The sequence below is a fragment of the Phasianus colchicus genome, chromosome 16 (genome assembly GCF_987193195.1).
Source record: "Phasianus colchicus chromosome 16, bPhaCol1.hap1.1, whole genome shotgun sequence".
In the NCBI taxonomy this organism is placed as follows: Eukaryota; Metazoa; Chordata; class Aves; order Galliformes; family Phasianidae; genus Phasianus; species Phasianus colchicus.
In genome coordinates this window covers 15,496,959-15,508,623 of record NC_143451.1, presented here as the reverse complement: position 1 = coordinate 15,508,623, position 11,665 = coordinate 15,496,959, and the positions used below count along the sequence as shown (strand labels likewise).

General features: G+C 41.3%; 1 protein-coding gene across 1 annotated transcript; it reads left to right on the top strand.

Annotated features, from left to right (window-relative positions):
- The first annotated feature begins 134 nt into the window (after positions 1-134).
- Positions 135-11,333, top strand: PMS2 (PMS1 homolog 2, mismatch repair system component). Its single transcript, XM_031606973.2, has 15 exons — positions 135-208; positions 365-504; positions 828-914; positions 1,886-1,988; positions 2,609-2,792; positions 3,291-3,458; positions 3,880-3,977; positions 4,723-4,822; positions 5,101-5,185; positions 5,650-5,802; positions 7,087-7,978; positions 8,801-8,968; positions 9,443-9,543; positions 10,383-10,552; positions 10,929-11,333. Exons 1-15 carry the CDS (start codon positions 189-191, stop codon positions 11,070-11,072), a joined length of 2,613 nt encoding a protein of 870 aa, XP_031462833.1. The 5' UTR covers positions 135-188; the 3' UTR covers positions 11,073-11,333.
- The last annotated feature ends 332 nt before the right edge of the window (positions 11,334-11,665 follow it).

The window sequence follows — 11,665 nt, the reverse complement described above, 5'->3', positions numbered from 1 at the left end:
GCGCGTCTTTACGGACTCGCCCGCCACCCAATGCTCGCCCGCCTCGTTTCCTCGCCTCCTTCCTATTGGCCGGCCCGAGCCAATGAGGTCGGTGACTCGGCAGGGAGCGACGGGCGCCGTTCCGGGCGGGCGCAACGCCGGGGGGCGGGGCCGGGCCTGCGGGCGGCCGCGGCGAGCGGCGGGGATCCATGGAGGCGGCCGCGCCCTGGTGAGCGGCCCGGGTCCTCCCCGCCCCTACCGGGAGCGAGCGCGGTCTCCTCGGCTTTTCGGTTCTCCCCCTCCCGGCTCGCGCGGCTCGGGGCGGCCGTGCGGGTTCCCGTGTCGCGCCGCCCCGACCCGCCCGTCTCCGCCCCTCTTTTGGCAGCTCGGAGCCCGCCGAGGCCATCAGGCGCATCGACCGCGAGTCCGTGCATCGGATCTGCTCGGGGCAGGTGGTGCTGAGCCTGGGCACGGCCGTGAAGGAGCTGGTGGAGAACAGCCTGGACGCCGGAGCGACCAGCATCGGTAACCGCCCTCCCGTCGGAGCTTCGCGGCCGCGCGGGCTTTCGGTACCGCCCGCATCTCGGCGCTCCGCTCAGGCGCCACAAACGCGGGGCTCGGGGCGCGGCTCGGGGCGGAGCCGGGCCTCCCCAGCCCAGCCCTCCCCTCCCCAGCCCAGCCCTGCCCGCCCGCTGGATGCGGTGGGTGCTGCCGGTGTCCCGGTGCGGGGCTGCTGCTTCAGACTTGTCCTGGAGAACGGCCGTCGGCGGGAGTTATTCCAAGTACCGCGCTGACACCCGACGCTGTGTGTTAACGGAGCTCAACGACTTCATTTCTCGTGTTTGTAGATGTAAGGCTTAAAGACCACGGGGCGGAGCTGATAGAGGTTTCAGATAATGGAGGTGGAGTGGAAGAGGAAAACTTTGAAGGATTAAGTAAGTTAAATGGCTTTTATAATTTACGTTTAGATGCTTTGGAGGTACATTTTCGGTGAGATAATGATTGCTGTTCTTTAGAAATTCTAATGGGTTTCTGAAGTGCTCTTGTTGTATTTGCTATAGCTCAGAAGGAGTTCTTGGTTTGATTGCTTGTTTAAGTGGAGCAAACAGTAGGTGTCATTATGGAGGAGGAGTCCCAGAAACGTTCATCTGGATTTATTCATGTGAGTTGTGAGTCATTGCGGAAGGAGCCAGACTTTATGGGAACTGAACTATGGACAGAGTACGTGCTGAATGGGAGCCGACTGCTGCACGTGGCTGCCAAACCTTCTGTCTGCTCGTTTCAGCCATGCAAAACAGGAGCAGAAGCAGCGCTGTCTGACAAGTGCAACTGCTTTCTTTCTGCATTGTGTTTTCCTCCACATAACCATCAGAGATCTCTCTCACCACGAGTTACTGTGTTACTTGTTGTGCTCGCTGTGTTTATCGGGAAGGCAGTGAACTCGTTCTCTGCTGTTCAGCACAGGGAGGGTCCAGGGCTGCAGTTTGTTACCTGTGATGGGCGCTGGGCTGATTGCATAGAATTGAGCCCTCCTCAGGCTGTGGTTGTGGCACAGGATCTCATGCCTGTTTGCTGTATAACATTGCACGGCGTGGCCCTGCAGTTTTCCTGCAGAGTAAAATAGGTGGCAGGAGCAGCTGACGTGTGCTGCTCTGAGGCACCTTGTGGTGTGTGCCAGTCCTGCTGTATCCATTTCAGATGGTGAGTGTGGCACAGCAGGGATGTCTGAGGGTTTAAAAGTGAGCTTGTGAAGGGGAAAGTCTTGTTTAGTTGCTATTACTCACTGTATGTTGAAAAGTAATTGCAGAAGTCTTCTTGCTGCTTGTATGTATGCAAAATGTACTCGTGTGGCCTCGTGTGACTGTCACTTGGAAGTGAAATCTATACTCTAAATATCTCTTTCCAGCTCTGAAACATTATACGTCAAAGATACAAGATTTTTCTGATCTAACACACGTTGAAACGTTTGGGTTTCGAGGTGAAGCTCTCAGTTCATTGTGTGCATTAAGGTATTAACACTGCATTCTTGCTAGTAGAAAATTACTGTACTTAAAACAACTGAAGCCAACTTTTCAACTTACTGTTATTGATAAAATGAGGCTGTGGAAACTTGCTGTTACTGAATGTGAGCTCTGTTTTGTGTGACATACATTGTGTGACATCCTGAAGTCTTTTCCATCCAATTCTACAATTGTAAGCATCTGATTTGTCCTTTGATGTACAAAATTTTATGTTACTTCAGTATGCAAGTCCTACATGCTGTTTGCTAGACTGCAATTCATAAAAACTCTATTTAAATTCCTCCAAGGAAGACTGTAGGTTTAATATAGCACAGCTTTTGAACAGTTTGCATTAAGAACATCATGCTGTTATGTGTTAGTGGAGGAATGTGGTGTCCAACAAAACCAGACTTTGTCTTTGCATTTCATGTGAGAAGAAGGAGAGGGATACAAGTAGAAATGTTTGCATTGTAGGTAGGAAAACAATAGTGTAAGTTTTTAGTTGTTAGAGATGAAATTTAGCTACAATGAAAAATACACAAATAGTATTTTCTGTGCCTGTTGAGATTGTAAGTAATGATTAAGAAGATGTTCAGTGGGTAATTCTGTTGCCTGCTTCCTTCCATCAGTGATGTTACCATTTCTACTTGCCATAAGTCTGCAAAGATTGGGACTCGTTTGGTATTTGATCACAATGGTAAGATTACCCAGAAAGCTCCTTATCCACGGCAGCAAGGAACAACTGTGAGCATACAGCAGTTATTTCATACTTTGCCAGTGCGACATAAGGAATTTCAAAGGAACATCAAAAAGGTGGGTCAGCTCAGAAGTTATTACAGGACTCTCACACCCCTCCTCATTCACTGCTCGGTTCTCTGACATTGATCAGGACAAGCATGAATGAGTCTGACTTCATTTGAGCGAGTCTGACCCTAGCAAGGAAAGTGTTCCCATGTGTTTTCTTCTTCTCCTTTTCTGTTTTGCAATGAATGCATTTGGAGGTGCAGTCTCAAATTTCCAAATGCTGAAAAGAAACAAAATCGCCATCACTTTTGTGTATTTTGACAGTGGTGAATGCTACATTTAAAATATGGCTGAATGTCACTCTTGCAAATATGTCATTTGTTTTTAAATACGTTATTTCTCACGTACACACATTTAATGTGGTTTGTAAGTATTTAAGAAATAAACGGCACCACCTCTGGACATAAAGAAGTCTGTGTTGTGTGCAGATCTGGCAGGTGTTATCAACACAATGTTGTTTTAAAAATATGTTTTGTGTAAGCATGAACTTTCTTTCTGTCTTAATAGGAATATGCAAAAATGGTCCAGATACTGCAAGCATACTGCATTATTTCAAAAGGAGTGCGGATTATTTGCACTAATCAAGTTGGCCAAGGGAAAAAGAGCCCTGTGGTATCCACTACTGGAGGTCTTCACTTAAAGGAAAACATTGGAGCAGTATTTGGGAAAAAACAGGTATTCTGTCTTACTGACGAGAAGTAATATTGCTAGAAAGAGAAGTTTCCAAGACCTTCTTAATTAGGGGGGGATGCAGGAAACCTTTAAAAATCATAAAGGAGGTGGCACATGTTGACTCCTTGCACGCCCTACAGGTGGCAAAACTTATTTTTTGCCTTTTGGTTTTAATTAGAACTAGATTAGGTCATATGTAGGTAGCAGGACAGTCAAATTTGAGTCAATAATATTGTTTCTCTGTCTATATTTGGTTGATTGTAAAGATCTGTGAGATAACTAAGGCAAATGTGGAGGTTTTCAGCACTCATCAGCTGTGTTATTGTCTTCTGCTGGGCTGGAGTTGGCTGTTTTTAGGCTAATAAGTAGCAGTAAAACAGAAGAAAAAATCTACAAATTTCACTTTTTTTTTTTTATTTTTCAGTTGCAGAGCCTGATTCCTTTTGTTCAGCTGCCTCCCAATGAAGCTGTTTGTGAAGAATATGGTCTCAAATCTACAGAGCTTCCAGAAAAGCTTTATAGGTGATCAGAGAAGAGAAAACCACTGTTGCCAGTGGTGTTTTAACATAATCCTAAGTCTTAAAAAAAAAAAATTAAAAAAGGAAGTGGGGTGGTTAACAGTATTAAAAATAACTCTGATCAGCATAATAGGTGTTAGTATAGTGTTTGGAAAAGGACATCAACTGATTTTTTGAAGAAGTGAACTCAGGACTGAGGTTCTGGTAGTCAGATGAGAGGGAGGAGCAGGACAGCTGTTCCTTGTGTCCCAGCCACTTCTGTGTTACTGTGCTCTGCTGCTGAATGTCACCACTGAGTGTTCTGGGTGATTCCATCTGTGTGTCTTCGATAGTGTTACTGAGAAATGGTGGGAAATGGGTGTAAATCAGTGAATTATGCTTTAAAGTGTACTTTATTTTCCTCCTCACTACATGTGAGGCTAACAAATAGATGCATTGATATCTGACCGATGCCACTTCACAGCCGGCCTCTTCTGCTTTCAGAGCAGAGAAATGGCAAATTCTTTTAAATCAGTCAGCAGTGTTTTCAATTTTCTGATACCTCCTTGGAGCTTAACAGCAAACCTTGGTCAGAGAGGAAACTGGAGGGGGAGAACCAGCCCAGTTAGGTGTGGTACTGTGTAACAGTGTTTCTCTAAACACTGTTTAGTTACAGTAAAACAGTTTTAACTGCAATGGTCTGATTCAGAAAAAAATATTTAGCTTCCCTCTTCCATTTACCTTACTGGTGCTACGTTGTTATTTTACAGTATTACGGGCTTCATTTCTCGCTGTGATCATGGTGTTGGGAGGAGCACAACAGACAGGCAGTTTTTCTTTATCAACCAGCGTCCATGTGATCCAGCAAAGGTGAGTAGCTGCTTTATTGCTTTTTTTTCCTAACAGCAATATTAACTTGCCTAGTGCTTTCTGCAGACCACTTGATTAATAACAGATACACATCGTTGTGTCTTGATGCTGTAAATTCCTCTCTTAAGATTTTGTCTTCATTGGGTCCCTGTGTGAATAAAAGCTGCATTGTGTGAGATGAGATTTGGGGCACTTTTAGCTTTGTAAGGAGTTAAATAGCATCCTGGTTTGAACTAAAAGATAAGAGTATCAACTTTTACTGTTTTCCACCTCTACAGGTTGTCAAGCTTGTGAATGAAGTTTATCACTTATACAATAAACACCAGTATCCTTTTATTGTCCTTAACATTTGTGTAGATTCTGGTGAGTTACGAATAATTTTTAGTACCTTTTTTGTAAAGGGTAAAATTTAATTGAGGAATAAATTGTAGTTATTTAAAGACCATCGGTTATTTGGAGAATATTGTAACTTCTGTTTTGTGACTTTCTCCACTCTGATATTTTTGGTCTACAGTTGGTGAGGGGAGATGGAGTTCAGCTGTGATTCCAATTTTTCCTTTTTACTTTTTCTCTACTCTGAAGTAATTTCCTAGTGAGAAAAAGGAAATTTGTGTTCAGCTTCAATACAAGAAAACTTACGTTGCACAGAATTAAATCCTGTTTGCTGGGATGTTGGAAAAGTTTAATTTGCAGATACACTGTGAATGTTAACTGTAGTTTTGTGAAATTAGAGGGCAGAACAGCAGGGACTTTGATCTAAGGAAGGAAGGAGTTGGTTGGGTTTTTTTCCCCATGTATAATGCAGTTGTTTTGCTTTTGATTTTTAGAATGTGTTGACATCAATGTGACTCCAGACAAGAGACAAATTTTGCTTCAAGAAGAAAAGCTTTTATTAGCAATTTTAAAAACTTCTCTGTTGGAGATGTTTGGTAGTGATGTTAACAAACTGAATGTCAATCAGAGCCTTCTGGACATTGCAGGTAGGACACAAAATGTGAAAGTTCTGTGTATAACACATAGTAGAGAATTGAAGAAGTGTTTTAAATACCTGGAGAAGAAGTGGGGAAAATGTTTAGCTTTTAATTGAGTGCCTTTCAGGGCAGCTTTCTTCATGTGATCATTAATAATATTTTAATGTATCAGCTTTCTTATAATAAAGGAAGACCCTAAGTTACCAATACAACATTTTTTCCCCATAAAGTTGACTGTTGCATTAGCACAAAATTGATTAATAATGCCTGAAAGCATTTTCTCATTGATATGGGGGAAAGATTTATGTTGCTTTTTTCAGAGGAGAAGAGGGAGGATTTATGTCTTTTATGCTCTTGCCAATTTTTTCCTTCCTAAAAGACAGGAATATCTGAAGTGTTGTATCTGATTTTAACTTTATTTTTAATTTTAAAACTGTTTGTATATATATATGTGTGTGTGTGTGTATTCCCATGACAAGTGTCACAGAGCACATCAGAATGCTGACAGACCTCATGATCTAATGAAAAAGGCTCAGTGAGGATTATTGGACAGAAGCATGGTTTATTTAAACGTCCTCCTGAAAGAGTGGTTGAAATCTCATAAACAAAGATTGAAATTTGAATATAAGTTTCTCTTTGGATTTCCAGCTTGGATTCTTTTATGATAACCACAGAGATCATTGGTTTCCCTGTCACTGAATAATCTTTCAGGGCAGTTTTTCTATGCTAACAACTCTTCACTTTCACTCTTTTCAATGTAAACTCTTCTAATTTCCTTTCTGTGTATAGAATTCCAGCCTGAGCATTACTTCTTTTAGGCTTATCTCTGGTAAAAGACACATCAGACTGACAATTTGAGAGAATTAAGTCCTCTTATTATCTATGAATAACATGCAGTACAAGTATCTGTCATGCCAGCTCATTAATTCCTTGCCCACAGGTTTTTATAGCAACCACTGAGGTGGAAGAGTATTTGCTTTCCATTGTCTTTCAGTCATAAACTCTTGATAATATAAATAGGAGTGCTGATTGGACTGACTTATGGTGCAGTTTGAAAAGATGCTCCACATTCGTTCTCCTTAAGTTTCTTAAGCACATCCCTCCTTGCCCATTGGATAGCAATGCATTTCAGCCCCTGTTCAGTCAGCTTAAGGGCACTTTGGAGGTATTTGCTGCTTTTCTACTTCTTTTCACTCCCTTTACTATAGCACATCATTCAATTTATGTTAATTTAGTTTATAACTTATAATCTTGACTTTATTTGTTTATTATTTTTAATTCTTGTTTTGTTAGGCAACCTGAAGGTGCCTCATGAAGACACAGAAAAGCCTTGGGTAGAAATGTCACATGGCTCTGAGACTGACAGTCCAAGCAGCGAAGGAAAAAGAGTAATGACTCTTTCCAGATTAAGGGAGTCATTCTCTCTCCATCAAAGTGAGAGTTATTTCCAAAGCCCTAAAAAGGTAAAACAGCGACACAGCTCTACTAAACAACTGTCACTTGATACCATTTTGAGTACTGTGAGGACTCCAAAGACTGTTTTGAGTGAGGATTCTGAGAGTTGTCGTGAGACAAAGTCAGAGATGTCAGTTCCAAAGAGATATTTGAGAAAAGTAGAAGAAAATACAGATTCTGGATTCTGTAGCACTTCTGGATCAGATGCTGGATATAACACACCAGAGGCTGGGAGCTGTGCCATTAGTGAAACTGTAAATAATCCCGTTGAAGAAGAATTCTGTAGCTCAGAAGAACAACATCAAAATGAGTGTCTTAAGACTGATGGACATGGTGAGAAATCATTGGTACCTGACATTCAGGTCTCAGGCACTGAACATAAATTAAATGGAGTGAATGACTGGAATAACCAAACTAACTTACCTCAAGAAGCCAGTAATTCTTTACCAAGAGTAAAATGTTTTAAAAGTGAGGCAGATGACTTCAAGGCAGGTGTGCATCCTGAAGTGAAGAATACCAGAAACTATATGCCATGTGTTGATGTATTGGTGGAAGTTAAAAAGAAAACTGTACCTCTTGAATTCTCTATGAAAGCTTTAGCAGAAAGGGTAAGAAAGATTGTACAGCAACAACAGAAGTGTACAGAAACACAAAATTACAGAAGATTTAGAGCAAAAATTAGTCCTGGAGAAAATAAAGTAGCAGAAGATGAATTAAGAAAAGAGATCAGGTATTTTCAGCTTCTTAACTTGTATTCGCTAATTAATAACAACAGCTAAGGAGAAAAAATAAAAACTGTCTTGGAGGGTGGGAGAAAGGCTTACATCTACTTTCTAATTTTGGAGATGTCTTTTGTCTAACTCATTATGCCATTAAATCATCCATTTGGGCAAGCTCTTTTACCTGGCAGAGGTCTGCAGTTGTTGGAACTCAGTGCAAGCAGAATGTGGAAGAAGACACTAAAATGAAGGCCAAAAATGTCATAGACATGGCTCAGCTAAAATTTGTAATCTGCAGTGCAGGCAGAGAAATGTTATGCCAGGTCTGTGACACTTAAGAGATTGCACAGCTCGTATTTCTCCTTCATTAATTTGAAATTTGATGAGATGGTGGTGAAAATAAGTTGTCTTCAGATGATCATTGGGCAGTAACAGTGTAGAATTTGTGAATTTTGGATTTTAAATAAGGTGAAGAAAGTCTTCTCTTTCCAAAGAGTCAAATGTGTCAGCTGGCTTAAGAGCACGCTGCTGCCTCTGGTACTGTTTATGTGCACCATCACCATCCTGCACGCTTCTAATTCTCTTACCATTAGTGGCTATGTTTAAAGTGGGTGAATGTTGAGCAAATCTTGTCTGCTCTTGGATTGTTCTCTGCCAGACGTGGTGCCACCAGTCAGCGCCAGGTTCTGCATTCATATCCTGCTTCCATTAGACTTCATGTATATATTTTCCATGTAAAGTTCTGCAGGGGAAAAAAGGATGTTTTGAAGTTTATACTAACGTGGTAACTGATGAGGCTTGTCTTGTGATTTGCTTATATTTCCTATATACAGTAAAGAAATGTTTGCAAAAATGGAAATCATTGGCCAGTTCAATTTAGGGTTTATAATAGCCAAGTTGAATTCTGATCTTTTCATAATTGACCAACATGCTACTGATGAGAAATACAACTTTGAGATGTTACAACAGCACACAGTTCTTCAAGGCCAGAAGCTGATAGTGTAAGTATTCTCAGTGTTTTAACAATTTTATCACTTTAATTAAGTGTTTTAGAATGATATGTATGATTTTTTCTTATTTAAGTATTTCACACATTCAAAACATTTACAGCAAAAGTTATTTTTATATTCAGTATTACAAAGAATCAATCTTTAGATTAAATTTCCAATAAACTGCAGATAATTGTAGCTGTGCAGCCAGTAAATGGTCAGTGAGGTTTCACAGCAGGATTGATGTCAGCCTCAATTTGCTGAGTGTGGTTTTGGAGTGAGACTGGAGATGGTTATAGGCACAGGGAATGTAGTTTTACTGTGCTGAGTAACACTTGGAAACAGTGCTCTGCTCATGGTGTGGTTTGTTATTGTTAGTTTTTACGAAGCAAGTGAGATGTTTTCCAAGAGAGTTGTGATGTTGGTGTCAGTACCTTAAGCACTCTGTGTTCTGTACCTGTGCAATGCTGTGTTTTTCTCTTTCAGGCCTCAAAATCTCAATTTAACTGCTGTAAATGAAACAGTACTGATTGAAAACCTGGAAATATTCAGAAAAAACGGGTTTGATTTTGTGATAAATGAAAATGGTGAGTTTGTGCCAGAATTATTTTATCCCAATTTGCATACAAAAATCTCTGAGCAGAAAAATTGAAATGATTTATCATTGTATACATGGTTTTTTGTGAGGCTTACCATTTTGTAGTCTTCTTGTGCTGTTTATGAGAACATTGCAAAGTACCTCACTTAAAAAAAAGTCGTTGCAGACTTTATAGTCACAATATGGAGTTTGGGTTTGTGACAGAATGTGCATCTCCTGGATGTCTTATATTGAAATGTTTTTCCTGTGCTCTTAGACTCGTGGGTCCCAGCCAGGTTAGGTACAGGGAAATGGTAAACCTTGTGATTTTAAACTAAGATAGCACTGCTGAAATATTCTGTGTCTTTCCTTACTGCTTCAGCATTGACTCGATGTGTACTGATCACATTAACTGTGAGCTCCACGCTCCTACAACGCAGGGTAACGTGTATTTCAGAGCTTCCTGGAGGAGGACTGTGAAAGCATTGTGTGCCAGCACTGCTGGCATTTGGGAAGTCACTACAGATTGTTCTGTATCTTATGCTTCAGAATCTCCAATTTTTGCCTAAAATGCTATTTATAATTAAGTTTTTACCAACAGAAATCTGCTTTTTGAAATTGAAGTGTTTGTCATGAAAAGTTTGCAAGCAGTTTCTTGTCAGTGTTAGAAGAGCATATCTGCTGTACTGCTTTGGTTAGCTGTACATCTCATCAAAAGACTAAATTGAAATGTTGGCACACAGACAGAGGACATCAATGTGTCAAAGTAGTTTATCTGTTTTTACTCTTAAGAAAAAGTAATTTCATGTAATGTTCTTGTTTCTTTATTAATTATTGCAAATCTTTCAGCTCCTGTTACCCAGAGAGTTAAATTAATATCCTTGCCAACAAGCAAAAACTGGACATTTGGTCCTCAAGACATAGATGAGCTGATCTTCATGTTAAGTGACTGCCCTGGGGTCATGTGTAGGCCCTCCAGAGTCAGACAGATGTTTGCTTCTCGAGCTTGCAGAAAATCTGTAAGTACAGCACTTGATGTTTGTTTTCAGATAAGAACTGTATTTTCTGGTGTATTACACGTGGCTGTATCTGCATATATACTGCAGGGGAAGTTTCTTTACTACTAGATTTCAGCAGCTAATATTCTTTTATTCCCTGTGTTTTTCTCTAGTGTGGCTTCAGAAGGATCCTGGCCATTTTATATTCTGGCTTAAGCTCGTGCATTTCTGAACATACTTGTTTTGTCTTTTGATCACCTTGCAGGTCTTTTTCCTTCTAATGTCTTGCACAATATTTACTTGCTGTAGTAGTGGAAGTACTACTCTTATCTGTACGTCAGTATGTTGTCAGTATGGAGTAAGAAAATGTTGGCTTTGTTTCTGACGTTATTGGCAGGTGATGATTGGAACTGCTCTGAATGCGCAGGAGATGAAAAAGCTGGTTACCCACATGGGTGAGATCGAGCATCCCTGGAACTGCCCCCACGGAAGGCCTACGATGAGGCACATAGCCAGTCTGGACCTGATTGCAGCTGAGTGACTGCCAGCTTCTCTTCTGTGAGCTTCTCTTCTGTGACGCTTCCACGGCAGCAGCTCGGTGCTGCTCTGGCTTTTAGCACGGCCTCTGACTGAAATACGTAGCCAGGATCACCTCTGGCAGTGAGGAGTCATTCAGCGTCTTCTGGTCAGCGGTACTGACATGGAGTTCGTGTGTAAATGCCGTCTTTTATTGTGGCTTCCTTTTTGTATTACTTAATTTCCTAGTCAAGATTTTTAAAATAAATGTAAACGTGTTCACGCAGGGACCTGGAGCGGGCTGCATCCTTCCCTGCAGGCAGGTGATCCTTAGTGCCTGACTGGGCACGGCCTCCACCGGCCGTTATCCACGTGTCTGCACGTGGGGTCATTTCAGATTAAAGGCAAACCATCTGCAGCTGGAAATGCAGGCGTTTCTCTCTTAGGCTAAACCCGGGTTTCATTGGTAATTACTTCAAGCATTAATGTTGTGTTTAATGATTATCTTACTGCCATCTGTGCTTAGCGTTCAAACAGAGTAAGCCGTCCCGCATATTCAATTAGCTCTACTGCCACTTATGTTCCAAACGTTTTTCACAAAGGGATCCTCCTTTCCCG

Excerpts from the sequence above, each read along its gene's own strand:
- PMS2 (XM_031606973.2), top strand. The coding sequence starts at position 189 with ATGGAGGCGGCCGCGCCCTG. Across the intron at positions 3,459-3,879 it reads CAGTATTTGGGAAAAAACAG|TTGCAGAGCCTGATTCCTTT; the intron begins GTATTCTGTCTT and ends TTTATTTTTCAG. Across the intron at positions 5,186-5,649 it reads TAACATTTGTGTAGATTCTG|AATGTGTTGACATCAATGTG; the intron begins GTGAGTTACGAA and ends TTTGATTTTTAG.